This window comes from Electrona antarctica (assembly GCF_951216825.1).
Source record: "Electrona antarctica genome assembly, chromosome: 19".
NCBI lineage: Eukaryota > Metazoa > Chordata > Actinopteri > Myctophiformes > Myctophidae > Electrona > Electrona antarctica.
Genome location: NC_136800.1, coordinates 9,867,987 through 9,883,116, shown reverse-complemented (window position 1 = coordinate 9,883,116; position 15,130 = coordinate 9,867,987). Strand labels below are relative to the sequence as shown.

The 15,130-nt window shown below is 47.6% G+C and overlaps 1 protein-coding gene and 1 long non-coding RNA gene across 2 annotated transcripts in view; one reads left to right on the top strand and one right to left on the bottom strand.

Moving 5' to 3' along the window:
- The window catches only part of mib1 (MIB E3 ubiquitin protein ligase 1), an 84,680-nt gene that overhangs the window by 47,237 nt on the left and 22,313 nt on the right, over positions 1-15,130 (top strand). The window contains 1 exon segment of the mRNA XM_079530358.1: positions 14,668-14,713. Coding sequence (XP_079386484.1) covers positions 14,668-14,713 — 46 coding nt within the window.
- LOC306912483 lies at positions 7,054-9,449 on the bottom strand. Its single transcript, XR_013788389.1, has 2 exons — positions 8,461-9,449; positions 7,054-8,426 (listed from the first exon to the last, which is right to left on the bottom strand). It is a non-coding gene; the product is annotated as an uncharacterized lncRNA (long non-coding RNA).

Sequence of the window (15,130 nt, the reverse complement as noted above, 5' to 3'; positions counted from 1 at the left end):
ACGGCAGGTTTTCGCTGTAAGGAAAACATGCTCGACCCTCATTTCTCCCTGATATGGGCTTGTCATTCTGAAAATGAACAAAAAGCACAATGTGTTTGGTAAACCTGAAGAAATAATGTACATTTTCATTTGTGTAACAATGCAAACCAAATGGTCACATTTTGGAGTAACACAGCATGTAAAGATGAAGTTTTGGTGGTCAATGCCTGCCCTATAGGTCAATGCCAACTGTTCTTATGCCCCAAATGATCCCGAGAGGATTAGCACTGACTCTCATATCTTGCATAAAAATGTTGCATTTAGACTGATTCTCTGGCGTTCCCTGTTCCTTTTGTTCCATTCATTTTGGGCTCAAGCTAGAAGCCTACAGGCTTCATCTGTCTCTGCACCAGATGGTATGGACTCACATTGACATTAGGACTACCTGTGAGGCGCCGAAAGCATCTGTCAAATAGTACTTTTTTTTGCAGTACGGTGTACCTAATAGTCCTTGAAGTTCATTCGTTTATTTTACTGTTAACCCATTTTAGACGGGAACCCCTTTTGGTGTTTATAGCATTATGTTATACTTTAGCGATTGAAAAATAGCAGATCTACAAGCGCTACGAGCTTGTAGATCTGCAATTTTTGAAACATTGTGACAATGCGGCGCAAATCTTTGAATATATATGTTTTCAGAGTGAACGTTTTTATTGCTTCTCGTGAGGTCCCTGGAACAACATATTTTCAGGTGGGGGGGGGTCGGCGGCCAATTATTACATATATTTTTGGGGGTCCTTGACATGAAAATGTTTGAAAACCGCTGACATGGAAACATAGGGTTTTCCCAGAAAACTCTCAGGATTTAGAAGGCATTTGTAGAATCGTCCCGCAGGTCTAAATGGGTTAATCCATTGATACCTGGAACGCATCCATGTCACGTTAGCGTTAGCGTTTTAAACATTATGTTATAATTTAACTATTGAAAAATAGCAGATCTACAAGCTCATAGCGCGCCACCGAGTGGCGCGCTATGAACTTGTAGGTCTGCTATTTTTTTTAAATCGTTAAAATGTGCCTCAAATCTTTCCGAACATTGTCATGATTTAGAAAACTTTTTTTTTTTTTTAATTTCGACGTCAGGCCTGAATGGGTTAATGCCGGTCTATTGCTTTGCATGTTAGCAGCGAGGCTAGCCTGAAGCCGGCAAGCCGCCGCGCTCAGTGGTAACAGAAGTCTGTCTTGTGTCCTTGGCCACGGCTATTTCTGGCTCCACCTGGTTGCTGCTGCTCCCGCTCCGCGGTGGTGATGGAGCTATTCTGGTCTTGCATGCATGCGAATATTATAAGGGTGGCTTATGGAGACTCTACTGTCTGTGTGTACTAGTATCAACCTCTGAAGGTGATGGACATTTGTGTTTTTGAGGGGTCACGGTTATGGACTGGATTGTTTTTTTTTTTGTTTTTAGGAAAGTCAACAGCTGCCTTTTTGGCTGAGCTTTTTGTGTGTGCGTGCGCGCGTGTGTGTGTCTGTGAGTGTGTGTCTGTGAGTGTGTGTGTGTCTGTGAGAGTGTGTGTGTCGCCTCGGACATTCTTCTGGCCTGGCACGAGGACAAATTAAATTGGGGTCAGAGGGCCATGGAGAGCACCTGCCCACCTCCAGCCTGGGCCGGTCCCATCGTCCCCCTAAAGCCCCCCACCCCCGCCCCCCGCCTCCCTTTCCACCAAACCAATACCCTGATAGATGGCCTGTGTTGGGCAATAATCTGCACCGCAATCAGCTCCCCGTGTGCCTGACATTCTATTTCGAGACCGTGTGCTGCCCGGAAATGCATTGGAGTCATTTTTCATGGTACAGTAGCCTGCGATAAAGCGTATATGTTATTTCATTTATATATATATATATATCCCCCCCCATTTATTACATTTTTCCACCCCCTTTAGCTAGCAATAGCATCAAAGACAGAAGACAAATATTGTCACTTATGGTTTCATATGAATCTTATGTATGTGTGTGCGTTTGTGTGTGTGTGTGTGTGTGTGTGCGCGCGTGCGTGTGTGCTCACGCGGGTGCGTGCGTGTGCTGACTAGAATTTATTGGAGAAGGAAATAGGGAGCTGGTCAGTGGTCACCCTTAGGACTTAACAATACATACCCTCTTCACCACCACTGTGTGTACAACATGGCAGTCCTCAGCCCTGTTATTGACTTGGCAGGTGAAAAGTGCCGAAGTCAGTGTTTTATTATTATTGCAGGGTTCCCCCGTCGTGTCGTTGTGCGCCGTGCTTCAGTCCACGCTGTCTGTCTGTCTGTCTGTCTGTCTGTCTGTCTGTCTGTCTGTCTGTCTGTCTGTCTGTCTGTCTGTCTGTCTGTCTGTCTGTCTGTCTGTCTGTCTGTCTGTCTGTCTGTCTGTCTGTCTGTCTCCATCTCGCCTTCAGAGAAACAAAGACGTATGTCACCTTCTCCAAATCTCGCCATTTACTTTTATTTCACGCTCGAGCTCCCGCAATATTGTGGTTAGGCCCCAAGTCCTAAAACCCTTGAAAATCTGTCCCTGGGTTGAAGTGAAAATACGTTCATAGCTGTCGTGCCGCTTTCTTTTTTGTTTTGTTTAGTACATATAGGCGGTTGTCTCTCGATTGAGGGCTTGAAAGGAAGTCCTGCTGTAAAAGTGGTATTCTTGAAGAGTGCCCTCTGAGACTGTGTCAGGAAGAGGCACTTGGAATCAGTCTTAGCCACTGAACAGGAATATGAGGCCGGGGTCCCTCTAATGTGGATGCCTAGCTAGGCTTAATGATTTGTGTGATTCATGGCTCCAACATAAAAGGCTTGCGTTGGGTTCCCAATCACGGGCCGCGCTTTTAGATTGAACTACGATGGCGCGGAATGTCCCGGGGTATCTACAGTATATGCAGTTGTGAGAGGCGTGGCTAAAACATGTCGACACATCTCCAGTTGTTACATTGTGACGGCGACGGTGACGAGGCCCAGTTCACTTGAAAGCACGGGAGGGGAGACTCCTCCCCCACGCTGCCATCAGCTGGCTTGTTTTCTGCCCCGGTGGAAGTAGCTATCGACATCAAACACTAGCAGTTTGTGCAGAGTTTCCAACAAGCTCACAATGTGCTGCAGCGTGGTCCTAGGCCCTCGAATAGGTGGAGTAGCGAAAAAAAGGTTGGCCTGACAATTGGAATGGAATTATAGCATTCTATATTCGATGCTTTATTGTCGCTACACTGCCTGTCTTTGGGCATTGCACATAGGACTAAAGAGACTCATTAGTGCACTGAATGATTGTTATATCGGTCTGGAAATATTCTGGGAAAGTTTTGGATACTCATTGGTAAAAATGTGTGGGAACCCCGTTTGTGGAACCAGGCAGTGCCCCTGTCGTGTGTGTGTGTACGTGAATGTATTTTTGACATTGTGAGAGCGCGGGTGGGCCTTCCCTTCCAGCGCGTGTGTAAAAAGATGGAGGACACGTTGAGGAGGAAGAGCCCCTCCGTCGGTGACAGATGAGTCTGGCCGCGCGCAACGCACAAGAGTCCCAAAATATACTCCGAGACAAATCAACTCTATCAGCGGGGTTGGGGGGGAGGGGGGGGGTGCCCGCTGATCTGGGAGCCTGAACTATACATCACCCCCTTCATTACTCTCACACACACAGTGCGCTAAGGCCGCCGTGTAAATGGCATTCCTCGTAAATTAGGGCCCCCGCTGTTACGTTTTACTGTTGCGGGGCTGCTAAATTGAAAGCACTGCGAATAACACAATTGAAACGCGTCAGTCGGTGGGCTAGAAAAAGAAAAGGCCCTTTCCCTCTGCCTGCCGTCCCATAATGCTCCGTTCTGTGGTCTATACAGTATGCGTGTGTTTATAACCACAGCAGCCCCAGCCCTGCCCTGCCTGCAGCCTGGTTCCTCTCTCGTGTCTCTCCCCCCTCGGGCTGCTTGAAGCCAGTAGCTGCTACAGCACTGTAAACAATACGATTAATAGCCCGTGACTCATAAACGGGCCCTCCAAACAGGCCCTGTGGCGGTGGTCTGTGCCTCTTTTTTTTCCCTCTTTTCTTTTTTAAAACCCTTTAAGACCTATAATTCGGCTTTCTTTTAATGCGCACAGCAATAATTGGGGACGGTCCTTGCACGGTAATCACTTCACCTGGGGGGCTACTTGGCAGTGATGTGGGGGGAAAGTACTCCCAATATTTTATGTAAGTGAAAGTGTCCATACTGCAATGTATAGATGTACTGTACCTCGTTAACAAGTAGTGCCGTGTTAAAAATGTACTCCCAAGTATAAGTACAAAAGTATCTGCATCAAAATGTACTTAAAGTACTAAAAGTAATGGTACTCGTATTGCAGAATGTCCCACTTTACAAGTCGTACAATGTGTACAAAATCTTTTGAAAATAGCCAATCTATAAGCTCACAATGCAATCGCGATAGCTTGTAGATCTGCTATCTTCAAATGGTCATGTATGTACATGGGGTTGAAGTGGTTAATGTATGTTTTCTAATCAAAATGTAAATCTCCAAAGTATCTATTAACCAAAGTTTTCTAATTATTGTAGTGGAGTAAAAAAAAAAAATGTTGGCTCTGAGATGTAGTGGAGTAGAAGTAAAAGTATTGGAAATGTGTAATACTAAAGTACAAATACCTCAAAATTGTACTTAAGTACAGTATTTGAGTAAATGTACTTATTTACTTTCCGCTACTGGTGGGGAGGAGGAGGAGGAGGAGGAGGAAGGGGGCGAGAGAGAGAGTTCCTGGTCGCGCTCATGTCCTTTTCGTCATGTTTCTGAAATGCCAATAAACGACAAGTATTCCCCAAACTACAGATTCTCTCTGGCAGAACTAATAGTCAGCGTGGTAATGGTGCTCGTCCTAAGGGGGGCCATAATTAGATGGAACATAGTGTTGCGGGGGCCTGCGGAGAGACCACTAAGCAGAAGCACACAAATGCAATGCGTTGCCTTGTTGGCTTGAAAATGTGTTCTTTTTTTGGCATGCGGCACACAGCCGTGCGACAAAGTGTAAATTAGGCCTCAATGCCTGCGTTCTGCTGGTTCGCTGCTGGCTGCCGGCATTTGTGGAATTGAGAGTTTATCACCCCGTCCACCCCTACTCCCCCCGCCACTCTCTCCTCCTCGGCTCAAGCACGCCACTTGTTTAGATTAGGCTAATCTAAGAAGCTGAATTGGGCTGCCGCAATTCACCCTTTTCAGCCTTCTGTTTGGTCCCTGACTGACTAACCAGCAGGCTCTTTCTGCCTTGTTCCGCCCTGTTTCCGCCTTGTTTATGTTGAATTTGCTAAAACACTATTTTTGGAAAAAATAAATAAAACTAAAAACAAACAAATGATATGCCCATGCAGTCACCATGCTGCACCTGTGATGTTCCTTTTTTAATGACACCAAGTTTAAAATAACTATTTGAATGCACAGAATATCAATACGAAGCAACTGAAAAACACCTTGTTTCAATGGTAGTGGATCTTTTTTTTACCTCAAAGGCAACCAATGGGTGCGAAGAGGGGCACGACCAGCGGACGGGACTTGACAAAGGGTCAATGGGCTTGTGTTGCTGTGGCCTAGTACGTAGAGGGTCATGGGGTACACTCATTCAATGCATATTGGTAAAAGATGGCGTTCAGAAATTCTACTGACTAGGATTAATTTCTCCCCAAAAACCTGTGATAATGATAGATATACTCCTTGGCGCTTTTAAGCATTTACAAGCCATTTATACCGTTTAGAAAACGCTCTCCCTCTACCCAACACGTTCTATTTAGAAAGAATTCGGCCTATAGAAGACAAAGTGATTGTATGTCATCCATCTCTGAACTATAAGGCAAATTGTCTTGTTTGTATGTGATTCTGTTGTGCGTTATATATCACACGGAAAACGGAAGCGGTCAGTTTGACACGGGCCGATGACATCGGCCAAATTAGGAGAGGGAGAGTTTGGCAGGGTGGCAGGGAACACAGAGAGACATATTTTCTGACTTGCCTGTACTGCGGCAGTGCGCGCGCACGTGTGTGTGTGTGTGTGTGTGTGATTTGTGTGTTTCGCTGCTGTCCGCTCGCTGGTGCATCTGTCTCTCGTCCTTCTCCCCCCTCTGTCGTTGTCCAGTCTCAGAACAGGAGGAGGCTTCCAAGGGGAGGAGACGAGAAGTGTGTGTGTGTGTGTGTGTGTGTGTGTGTGTGTTGTGTACTGTACACTGCAGTTTTCAATCCAAACTTGGATCATTCCCTTTTATTTTCTCCCCCTCCTTTCCCTTTAATTCCCTTTCTTTAATTTGACCTCAGATATAGACTTTTTGTTTCCACACAGCTTTTGCAACCCCCACTTTTATTCCCCCCCGTCTTTAGCCAGTGTCCCAAAAGAGAGATTGGGTGTGACCTAACTAGTGAAGATATTTCCCCACGTCTACATAAACATTTTTCTAAACTCCATTTTTCTATGGAGTTTATTCGATTTTTTCATTTCATGAAAAATGTAGGGACAAATAAGGGGACCCATAAAAATGTAGATCTATAGCTATTTTCAAAGGATTAGAACTTCTGAAATGGGACATTCTGCACAATGGGACACAATGGGTACTTTTCACTTTTAGCACTTTAAGTACATTTCGATGCCGATACCTTAGCACTTTTACTTGTAACGGAGTACATCTACGTTGCAGTGTTTGTACTTTTACTCAAGTATTAACATTTGAGTACTTCCCCCCCCCCCACCACTGCTGCTATCGTCCCAGTGACTGTCAGTTCACCGTAGTTTCCGTCTCAGTTCCCCACACACACACACACACACACACACACACACACACCCCCCTCCCACCCCCCTGCATTCTCATACAGACATGTGAGCAGCGTGTGGCTGAAAGGCGTACAGTATGTCTCCCCTGCTATTTTTGAAACTGATGTGGTTGGAATATCAAATCTGTCCCTCGGGTGGAGGCGACGCTCAGTCAGGGAAATTACAACAACCCAAAAGACCAGAGAGACTGAAAAGGGTGTTTGACGATACGAAAGGCTTCACAGCTGTCTTTTTTTATTTTTTATTACCAAAACAAAAAGAAAGAAAAGCAGACAGGATTAAACGTGGAACATCAACACTTAGTTAACCCATTCAGGACTGAGACCAGATTCTACAAAAATGTCTTCTAAAATCATGACAGTTCTCTGAAAAAGACCCCCAGAATTATCTCTATTTGACCCCGCAAACCCCCCCATCTGAAAATATGTTGTTCTAGGAACCCCCACAGAAGATGCAAATGTTTGAGTTAAAAACGTTTGCTGTGAAACAAAGAATATACATATTCAAAGATTTGCACACATTTTCATGATAAAAAAAAAAAAATAGCAGATATGCAAGCTTGTAGCGTGGCACAAGCTTGCAGATTTGCTATTTTTCAACAGCTAAAGTTTACATAAATGGTTAAAAAGTTAAGGTGACACAGATGTGTTCCAGTCCTTAATGGGTAAAAACATTTTTGAAACAAGATTTCAGAGACAACACACCAGACAAGTCCTTGAGAAATGCGAGTGTCGTCATCGTCGTCGTTGGCAGCTCGACACGGGACGGCGTGGGGTGTGTGGGCGGAAGAGGCGTCTTCACTCCCGCGAAATTGATCTCCCGTAGTAATCAAAGCATAGCTACAGCTGGTTGAAGGGGACCAAATCCATTCAAGAGGTGATTTGGTTCCATTTTACCAGCTTTAGCACAGCATTGTGGAATGGCTGGCCCTCCTGGTTGTGCTTGCTAAGATCCCAACTGGTCTCCGAGTGTCCCGAGTCAACAACTGGCCATAGAGAGGCAATGGGTCACACGTCCTTCGCCCCGTCCCACCTTAGAGGGATGGGGGGGTGGGGGGGTGTCCGCGTTCGAAACGGTTCCCAGTCCTTTAACTAACATGGGCACAGACTAGTCCCGAGAACTCCATCTCACTTACTGTCCGTCCCACTTTCTGGCTCACTTCATCACTCTCACTTTCGCTCACTCTCTGTGACACACGGGTGCACATTTCACACTGCACGCACGCGCACACACACGCACACACGTGCGCACACACAGACACAGACACACACCATCGCCAATACGGCACCTAGCCACAGTCAATCAACCCCTTTGCTAACTTCCTCCTATGCTGCCTTGCTTCCAGGCCTTTCTATTCATCTTCGTTGGGATTTCTCTCTCTCTCATTTTTTGTCTCAGTTTATATTCTACACTCTCACTCCCTTCCCGTACAAGCGAGAGAGAGAGAGAGAGAGAAAAATTGTTCCCCGCGAAAAGGATAATAATAATCTGTGGCAGTGCACTTGAGTCAAATGTCCCCGAGTCGTGTAGCAATTACAGGCTGTGACAGATGGGCCCCGCTGCAAGAACGCCGGTTGCTCAGGTCAGCAAGACGGCCAACACACGTGCACACGCACGCATGCATGCTTCGTACACACACACACACACACACACACACACACACACACACACACACACACACTGTAATGCCTCTCACTCGCATGCCTAAAGCAGCACTCTGGGGTGTCAATTCACAGCGCTAATTTAGAACGGTCTTTAAATCCCGGCGACTAGATTTCAGATGACACCGTCGAGAATGATGACGGGACACCGTACGGTCGTTCCATTTTTAAAGCACAGCTACACAGTACACACACACACACCACACACGCACGTGCACACGCCTTAATTTCCTTCTCTCTGGTGGTCATCACTAATGTTAATTTGACAACATTTTGTACCACAAAAGTCAAATACTCAGTGTCAATGTATCCATTTGTAAGTCCGAGAGTGTACATTTGCTTAGGTTTGTACACCCTCTCCAGAATCTTACTGTACAACGCAAGCATTTGTAATTATGAGCCAGATTTGATCATTATTATTGGCTGTGTTTTAGTAGTATTAGTTTTGCTCCCTTCATTCCACCCAAAGGCTGAAGTGAGTTTGGGAGGAGAGCGCGGGGGCCATATAGCGACAGCTGAAGGATAGACGGCGGGGGCTGCTTGTAGACAGCCTGGAGGTCAACACAGGGCCAGCTCGATATGGCACACACCAGAGGACCGGGGCTATTTGTAACACACACACACACACAGTCCACACACACACACACACACACACCAGCTCAGAGTCAGGTGGCTGGGCAGCCTCACCTCGTCCACTGGCCATAACAGGGCACAAAAAAGCAGGGGGGGGGGGGGGTGATGGAGGGCATGACAGGCACCAACGGAGCATTTGATAATGTCAGCATCTGCTGTGCGTTTGTCACTCAGACAGCAGGGCCAAAATGCTATCGAGGGGGGTGGCGGCCCCCGGGGGTTTGTGGAACACTTGTTTTGCCCAAACACTGGGCCGGTCCCGCCCGGGCCCCATTTGTGGGTTGCGGCGGACACATTGTTATATGGGTAACCCTTATTTCCTAAATTTTGGTTTTTAAATTATTTCAAAACATACCCCCCCACCAAAATAAAAAATAAAAAGCAAAACTTGTTCACAAACTAAACCAAAATTCAATGATTTGGTTTTTTTCAGTAACTTCACGAAGGAATACAAGACAAATCTAAAGAAATTCCATAAACGGAAGAAAAGAAGTAGTGAATGTAGCCGAGCTTGTAGATCTACACAGCTTGTAGATCTACACAGCTTGTAGATCGGCTATTTTCAATAGTTTGGGTGAAACTGCCTCCCATCAAGACTAGAGTGGGCCATAGTTACTTCTGCTGTGATGTCTTGACACACACACACACACACACACACACACACACACACACACACACACACACAGGAAAGTAAGGCAGGGTTGTCCCCTGTCTCCCCTCCCTTTCTCCTCTTTGACCTTATCAGAAATAGTTTATCCCCCCTCAATAAGTAAGAGTTAACTCTTATTTTTATCTTCATGCATCAAATAGGATTTTACTGAAGCAAAAAAAAAGATGGTGTTGAAAAGGGACTAGCAGGTTACAGACTCCATTTCTCTCTCCCTTTCTTTTTTTTTTTATGATTGAAAGTTTTCTTTTTTCCCCTAAAAATACATTATATATTTTACCTCCTCCTCTGCTCAGATGTCAGTGAAACCGGCGTTCAGATTGTCACCGTTAAGAATCTCTCCCTCAGCTTTACGTCTTCTCTCTCTCATGCACGGCAAATGGACTAAGTCTCAGCGCCACACTCGGCATATTAATCAGTTCAGAATAGAGTGTGTCATGTTTTTCATTAGAATAGTGCTGTAGCATTGAGGTGGCGCGCACAGTGCACGCACCAACACTTTTCCCTATTGCTGCACTGCACTGGAGTAACACCGCCTCCTCCCAAGATCATTTGCCGTTTAGCAAAGCCGCGTGATTAGCAACTGTAGATAAATACCTAACTGATTCAAAACAGTTCAAGCTGGCGAGGTGTATTGGTAGTAAAGAAGTAAGTGTAAGTGGAACTAAAGTTATTTAATTTTTTAATTGGAGAGAGAGAGAGGGAGGTGATGCTAATTTTGCTGCCCACACATCAATTTGATTTGCCCAAACAAAGTCTTGTTTGCTTGCATTAATCGTCCATTCAACTTGTTTCATAACTTGACTCTTTATACATTTTCAAACAGTCTCTAAAATTGAACTACAAAAACTTGGGAGCAGAGCAATGCTTAAAAAGGCAAATGGGTTTCAAACCCCAAGCTTAGGCCCTTGCTCATGATCCGGAGGGCCAGAGAGAGGGACTGAAAGGTATTTAGAATAGGTGAAAAGTGCTAGATTTGAATAGTAGGTCATGCAAAAAAAAATACCTCCCCACCTCTCCCCCTTCTCTGTCTGTGTGTGTCCCTGTGCCTGTTCTGTTCTGTTGCCTTTTATTTGTTTGAAACCCGGTCGACAATTAGAATCAGCTGACGGGGCCGGAGTTTTGACCCTGATCCTGCATTGTCACTTTTTTGATGGCCTAATCTGACTGCCATGTGGCCTCAGCAAAGCATTTGGCAAGCATAGCTAAACGTCGAACAATGAGAGCCAGGAGTGGGGGAGCAGGGGGGGGCGAGGGAGGGGAATGTGGGGCAGCCAGGGTGGGTAAAGGGTTGGGGGGAGGGAGGAGGAGGGGGGGGGGGGGGTGCGGGGGTCACAATGGAGCGCACAGTATGGTTAACACGGCCGGCCATATGATACAGCACTGGGGCAGAGCCAGTGTGTGGCAGCTATAGTGGCCTCGGTCGGCCCGCCCGCTGTCTGATCTGCCTCCTCAGCAACTCTTAACGTGCTCTTTCATTCGAAAGTAAAAATAATACTACTACTAATAATAATAATAATAATAAGGGGCGGTAAAAGATGGCGAGAGTCTGATTCACCTTAACCTCCCACCCTCCCAGCCTGAGCCGTGGCACCATAAGGGAAAAGATTATGGTCTTAATATGGCCGGGGGGCCTTCTGCTGCATGCTCTAGCTCTAGCATACCTCTCTGTGCTTTGCTGAAGTTGGGGGGGCTAAGTTGCAGCCAGGGGCCGCCTTTTTCAACGCAGTAATGCAGTAAAAAAAAAAAAAAAAAAAAAAAAAAAACCCAACGATGAAAGAAGGGCCCTGTTCATATGGTGATGTCGCAGGATGATTGTTACATAGCACGGCCGCGGACGCCATTCAGGGGGGAGATGGCTAAAAGTGGCACGCTACCGTCCACACTACAGCCCCCCCACCCACACATGCACAACCCACTATCTCCTCTCTTATCCTATACCATATTAGCCATAGAAGATAATCTGAACGTCGATTGGATAAGAGGATTTTATTGGCCAACTCAGCTAGTTTGGAGAAAGCAGTTAAGTTCCCCTACAGCGGTTATTGCTGCAGTGAGCACTGCCCAGAGACAGTATAGCTAATGTATGAGCCATACAGTACGCACGCACGCACACACACACACACACACACGCGCACACACTCACTCTCTCTCATCTACGCCTGCCGTTTTCCCCACTCAAACCATGATCACAGCCACATTAAACAATCTCACACTGCATGACATTACTGTATGTCCTCAGACACCACCACCACCAACTGTCCCAACAACATTCTGCCCCCCCCCCCACCTCCGGCCATTCACGAGGACTCACCACCCACCCAAGAATACATACTTCTTTACATTCCATAGCTATCATATGTTCATATGGGTATATAAAGAAGTATGTGCTCCAAGGAGGCCATTTCTGTAGAAGAAGATAGCAGCACACATTTCTCTCTCCCATCTTTTCACACCACAAGGTCAAGGAGGAAGTTATTAGCAGAACATTTGTAGTTTTTTCTTTTCTTCCCCCCCCCCCCCCCCCCCCCTCTCTCTCTCTATCTCTCTCTCTCTCTCTCCCCAGGAAAGGCAGTCAGTCTCATCATGCACCATAAGGTGACTTTGAGCGTGAATTCAGTTCAGCGCTTCAAGGCTCAAGGCTTTTCCCCTCTCTTCACTGGCCATGTAAGGCTAAAAAAGCACCGGTCCCCCCCCCCAACCCCCCCCCTCCCACGAATGTATCAGAGGTGTTGCGGTCCATACCGTTGCCGACTTGTCCCAGTGACCCCCGCTGTCCTCCAGAGGGCTGGGGGAGAAACCATTAGGATCATGGAGAGAGGGGTGGGAGAGACATAAGAGGGAGGAATAGAGCCTGGATGCTGCCTCTCTCTCTCTCTCTCTCTCTCTCGCTCTCTCTCTCTCTCTCTCTCTCACCTCCCTTTTTCAGCAGTAGAAGGTGGTTCCCTTTTTTTGTGTGTCTTCCACAAGAAGTGGGCTTGGACGAGGAAAAAAAAGAGTAGGGAGTAGTTGTGGGAAAAAAAAAAAAAAAACGGCCCCCCCAAAAAAGAACTCCTTCACTCTCGCGTCCTCCTCGTCGATGATGTCGTGCGTGGCCCTCCTCGAGCTCTTCCTCGTCTTGTGTGTGCGCGCGTGTGTGTGTGTGTGAGGCTCAGTCGCTGACTGTGTCCTGGGAATAGGGGTGCACCTTCCAGCTTAATGGCCCTACTGACATACTACACATTCTCACCTCCCACTTTCTCTCTCTCTCTCTCTCTCTCTCTCTCTGTCTTTCTCTCTAGTCTATTCCCACTATCTCCTTACCCTTTTCCTTTGCCCTCTCCTCTCTCACCTCCCCCATGCACCTCCCTCTCTCTCTCTCTCTCTCTCTCTCTCTCTCTCTCTCTCTCTCTCTCTCTCTCCCCTCCCCCCCCCCCCCCCTCTGTCTCTGGTGTGTGTCCCCACACTAGTGGTGGTGTCGGGAGCGCTGCCACTGTGCCTGCTGATGTTTGTCAAAACGAGGGTGATCCAAGTGGAACAGGAAGCTATTGTGAGCGAGGATTTGGGCTTTAGGGCGGCAGCAGCAGCAGAGGCAGGCCATAGGTCACATGCGGGGCCGCTAATGCCCACTCAGCACTTGTGGATTGGCCCTGGTGTTACATGGCTATGCTAGCCCCCTCCCTCTCTCTCTCTCTCTCCGTCTGTCCCCCATGGGCAGCCATATATTCCCCCCTACACACACACACACACACACACACACGCTCTCACCTCCTGTCCCCCCGAAACCCCCATTCACCCCCCTTACACACACCCTCACCTGTCCATGAGTGACGGGTCCAAGCAGCTGCCTATTGGTGCACGTGGTGTGTGTGTGTGTGTGTGTGTGTGTGATTGTGTGATTGTGATATGGATCAATGGGCCATTGGTGGCGTGGTGGTGTGAAATGTTCAGTGAGTCTCTTAATGAATCTTTACCACCGGACCAACACATTCCACAAGTCAACACGGCTGCTCTCTCTCTCTCCTTCTCTCTGCCGGCTAGCGGGCCGAACGAACGCTGTGGCAGTTTGGGTGTTTGGGCGTTTTTTTTTTGGGGGGGGGGGCATGCGGGGGGTGAATGGATGTTTTTTTTTTTAGAACTATAGTGGTTTTTAGAACTATATGAATGGCAGACAGGAGAAGAGGCGGTGGAGTGTGTGTGTGTGTTTGAAAAAGGCAGAAGCCGGTTTAGAATAGCAATGAAGGGGGGGGGGGGGGGGGTGCTTTTAAACCAGAGGTGACTGGTTGTTCTTCTCAGTACAAAGATGGTGCCGGGTTGGGTGGACGTACATACATACATACATACGACCAAGCCAGCCTTTTGGTCCCTCTCAAGGTGTGACGTCCTGTTTAGGAAATGTCACAGCCGCCCGAGAGAGGGGTGTGAGCGAATGGGGAGAGAGAGATAGAGGGTTGGGGGGTGGTGTGGGAGGGGAGGGGGGGGCAGACGGGGGCACATTCCTTCCTTCCTAGTCCCGGTCGGCAGTGGGCTTGGAGGTTAGCGGGGTGATCGTGAGCGAGCTCTGCTCTGGGCCCTAGTGGGCCCAGAGCAGAACCACTGCAGTACTTAACTGGGTACCACCATCATGCCCTGCCCTGCCTAGACTAGGAACACCAGTACAGACTAGAGAGAGAGAGAGAGAAGAAACTGGGTTACTGCCCCCAAAGTGCAGTGAGTTCAGCCAGTGACACCACATCATCTACGCAGCTCGGCCATTGCTGCCCACTAGTCCACCCACCCTACCCATCCTCACCTCTGCCCCCCCCCCACAGCTGTGTTAATACACTCATCATCACAACTGTGTGTGTTGCCAATCTCCGCTCATCATTGTTCACAGCTTCCTGTCCCGTTTGTGTTTTGCGTTTTCGTCATCGCGCCTCCCGACAGTCCACCACCACCCCGACCGTCCGCCCCGTCCCGTCCCGTCCCATGCGTGGGACACGTCCTCAAACTTACCTCGCCGTCAATTAAGAAGTGCCACCCCCTCCCCATCTATGCACATACTGTTCCTTCTATAGCGCCGCCCCACACCCCTTTTCACTTCAGTGTCCAAAAAAAACTAACTAACACCAAAGACCAAAAAATCTTTACCCTCAAAAAACTGGATGGTCTGTTATAAAAAGAAGAAAAACGGTCCCAATACATATTGTATCCATTTAGTATTTGGCAGATCGAAGAAGAAGAAGAACAATGACAAAAAAAAAAAGAAAAGCTGTAAAGGTGTCCGGCGATGCAGAGGGGAAGAAGAAGATTCTCTCCTCCTCCACGCGGCTGGTGTGCGGGACTGGAGTTAACGAGTCCGTCGTTATAGATAGCGGCAGGCGGGCGGGCTGGCTGCAACCGTGAAGTG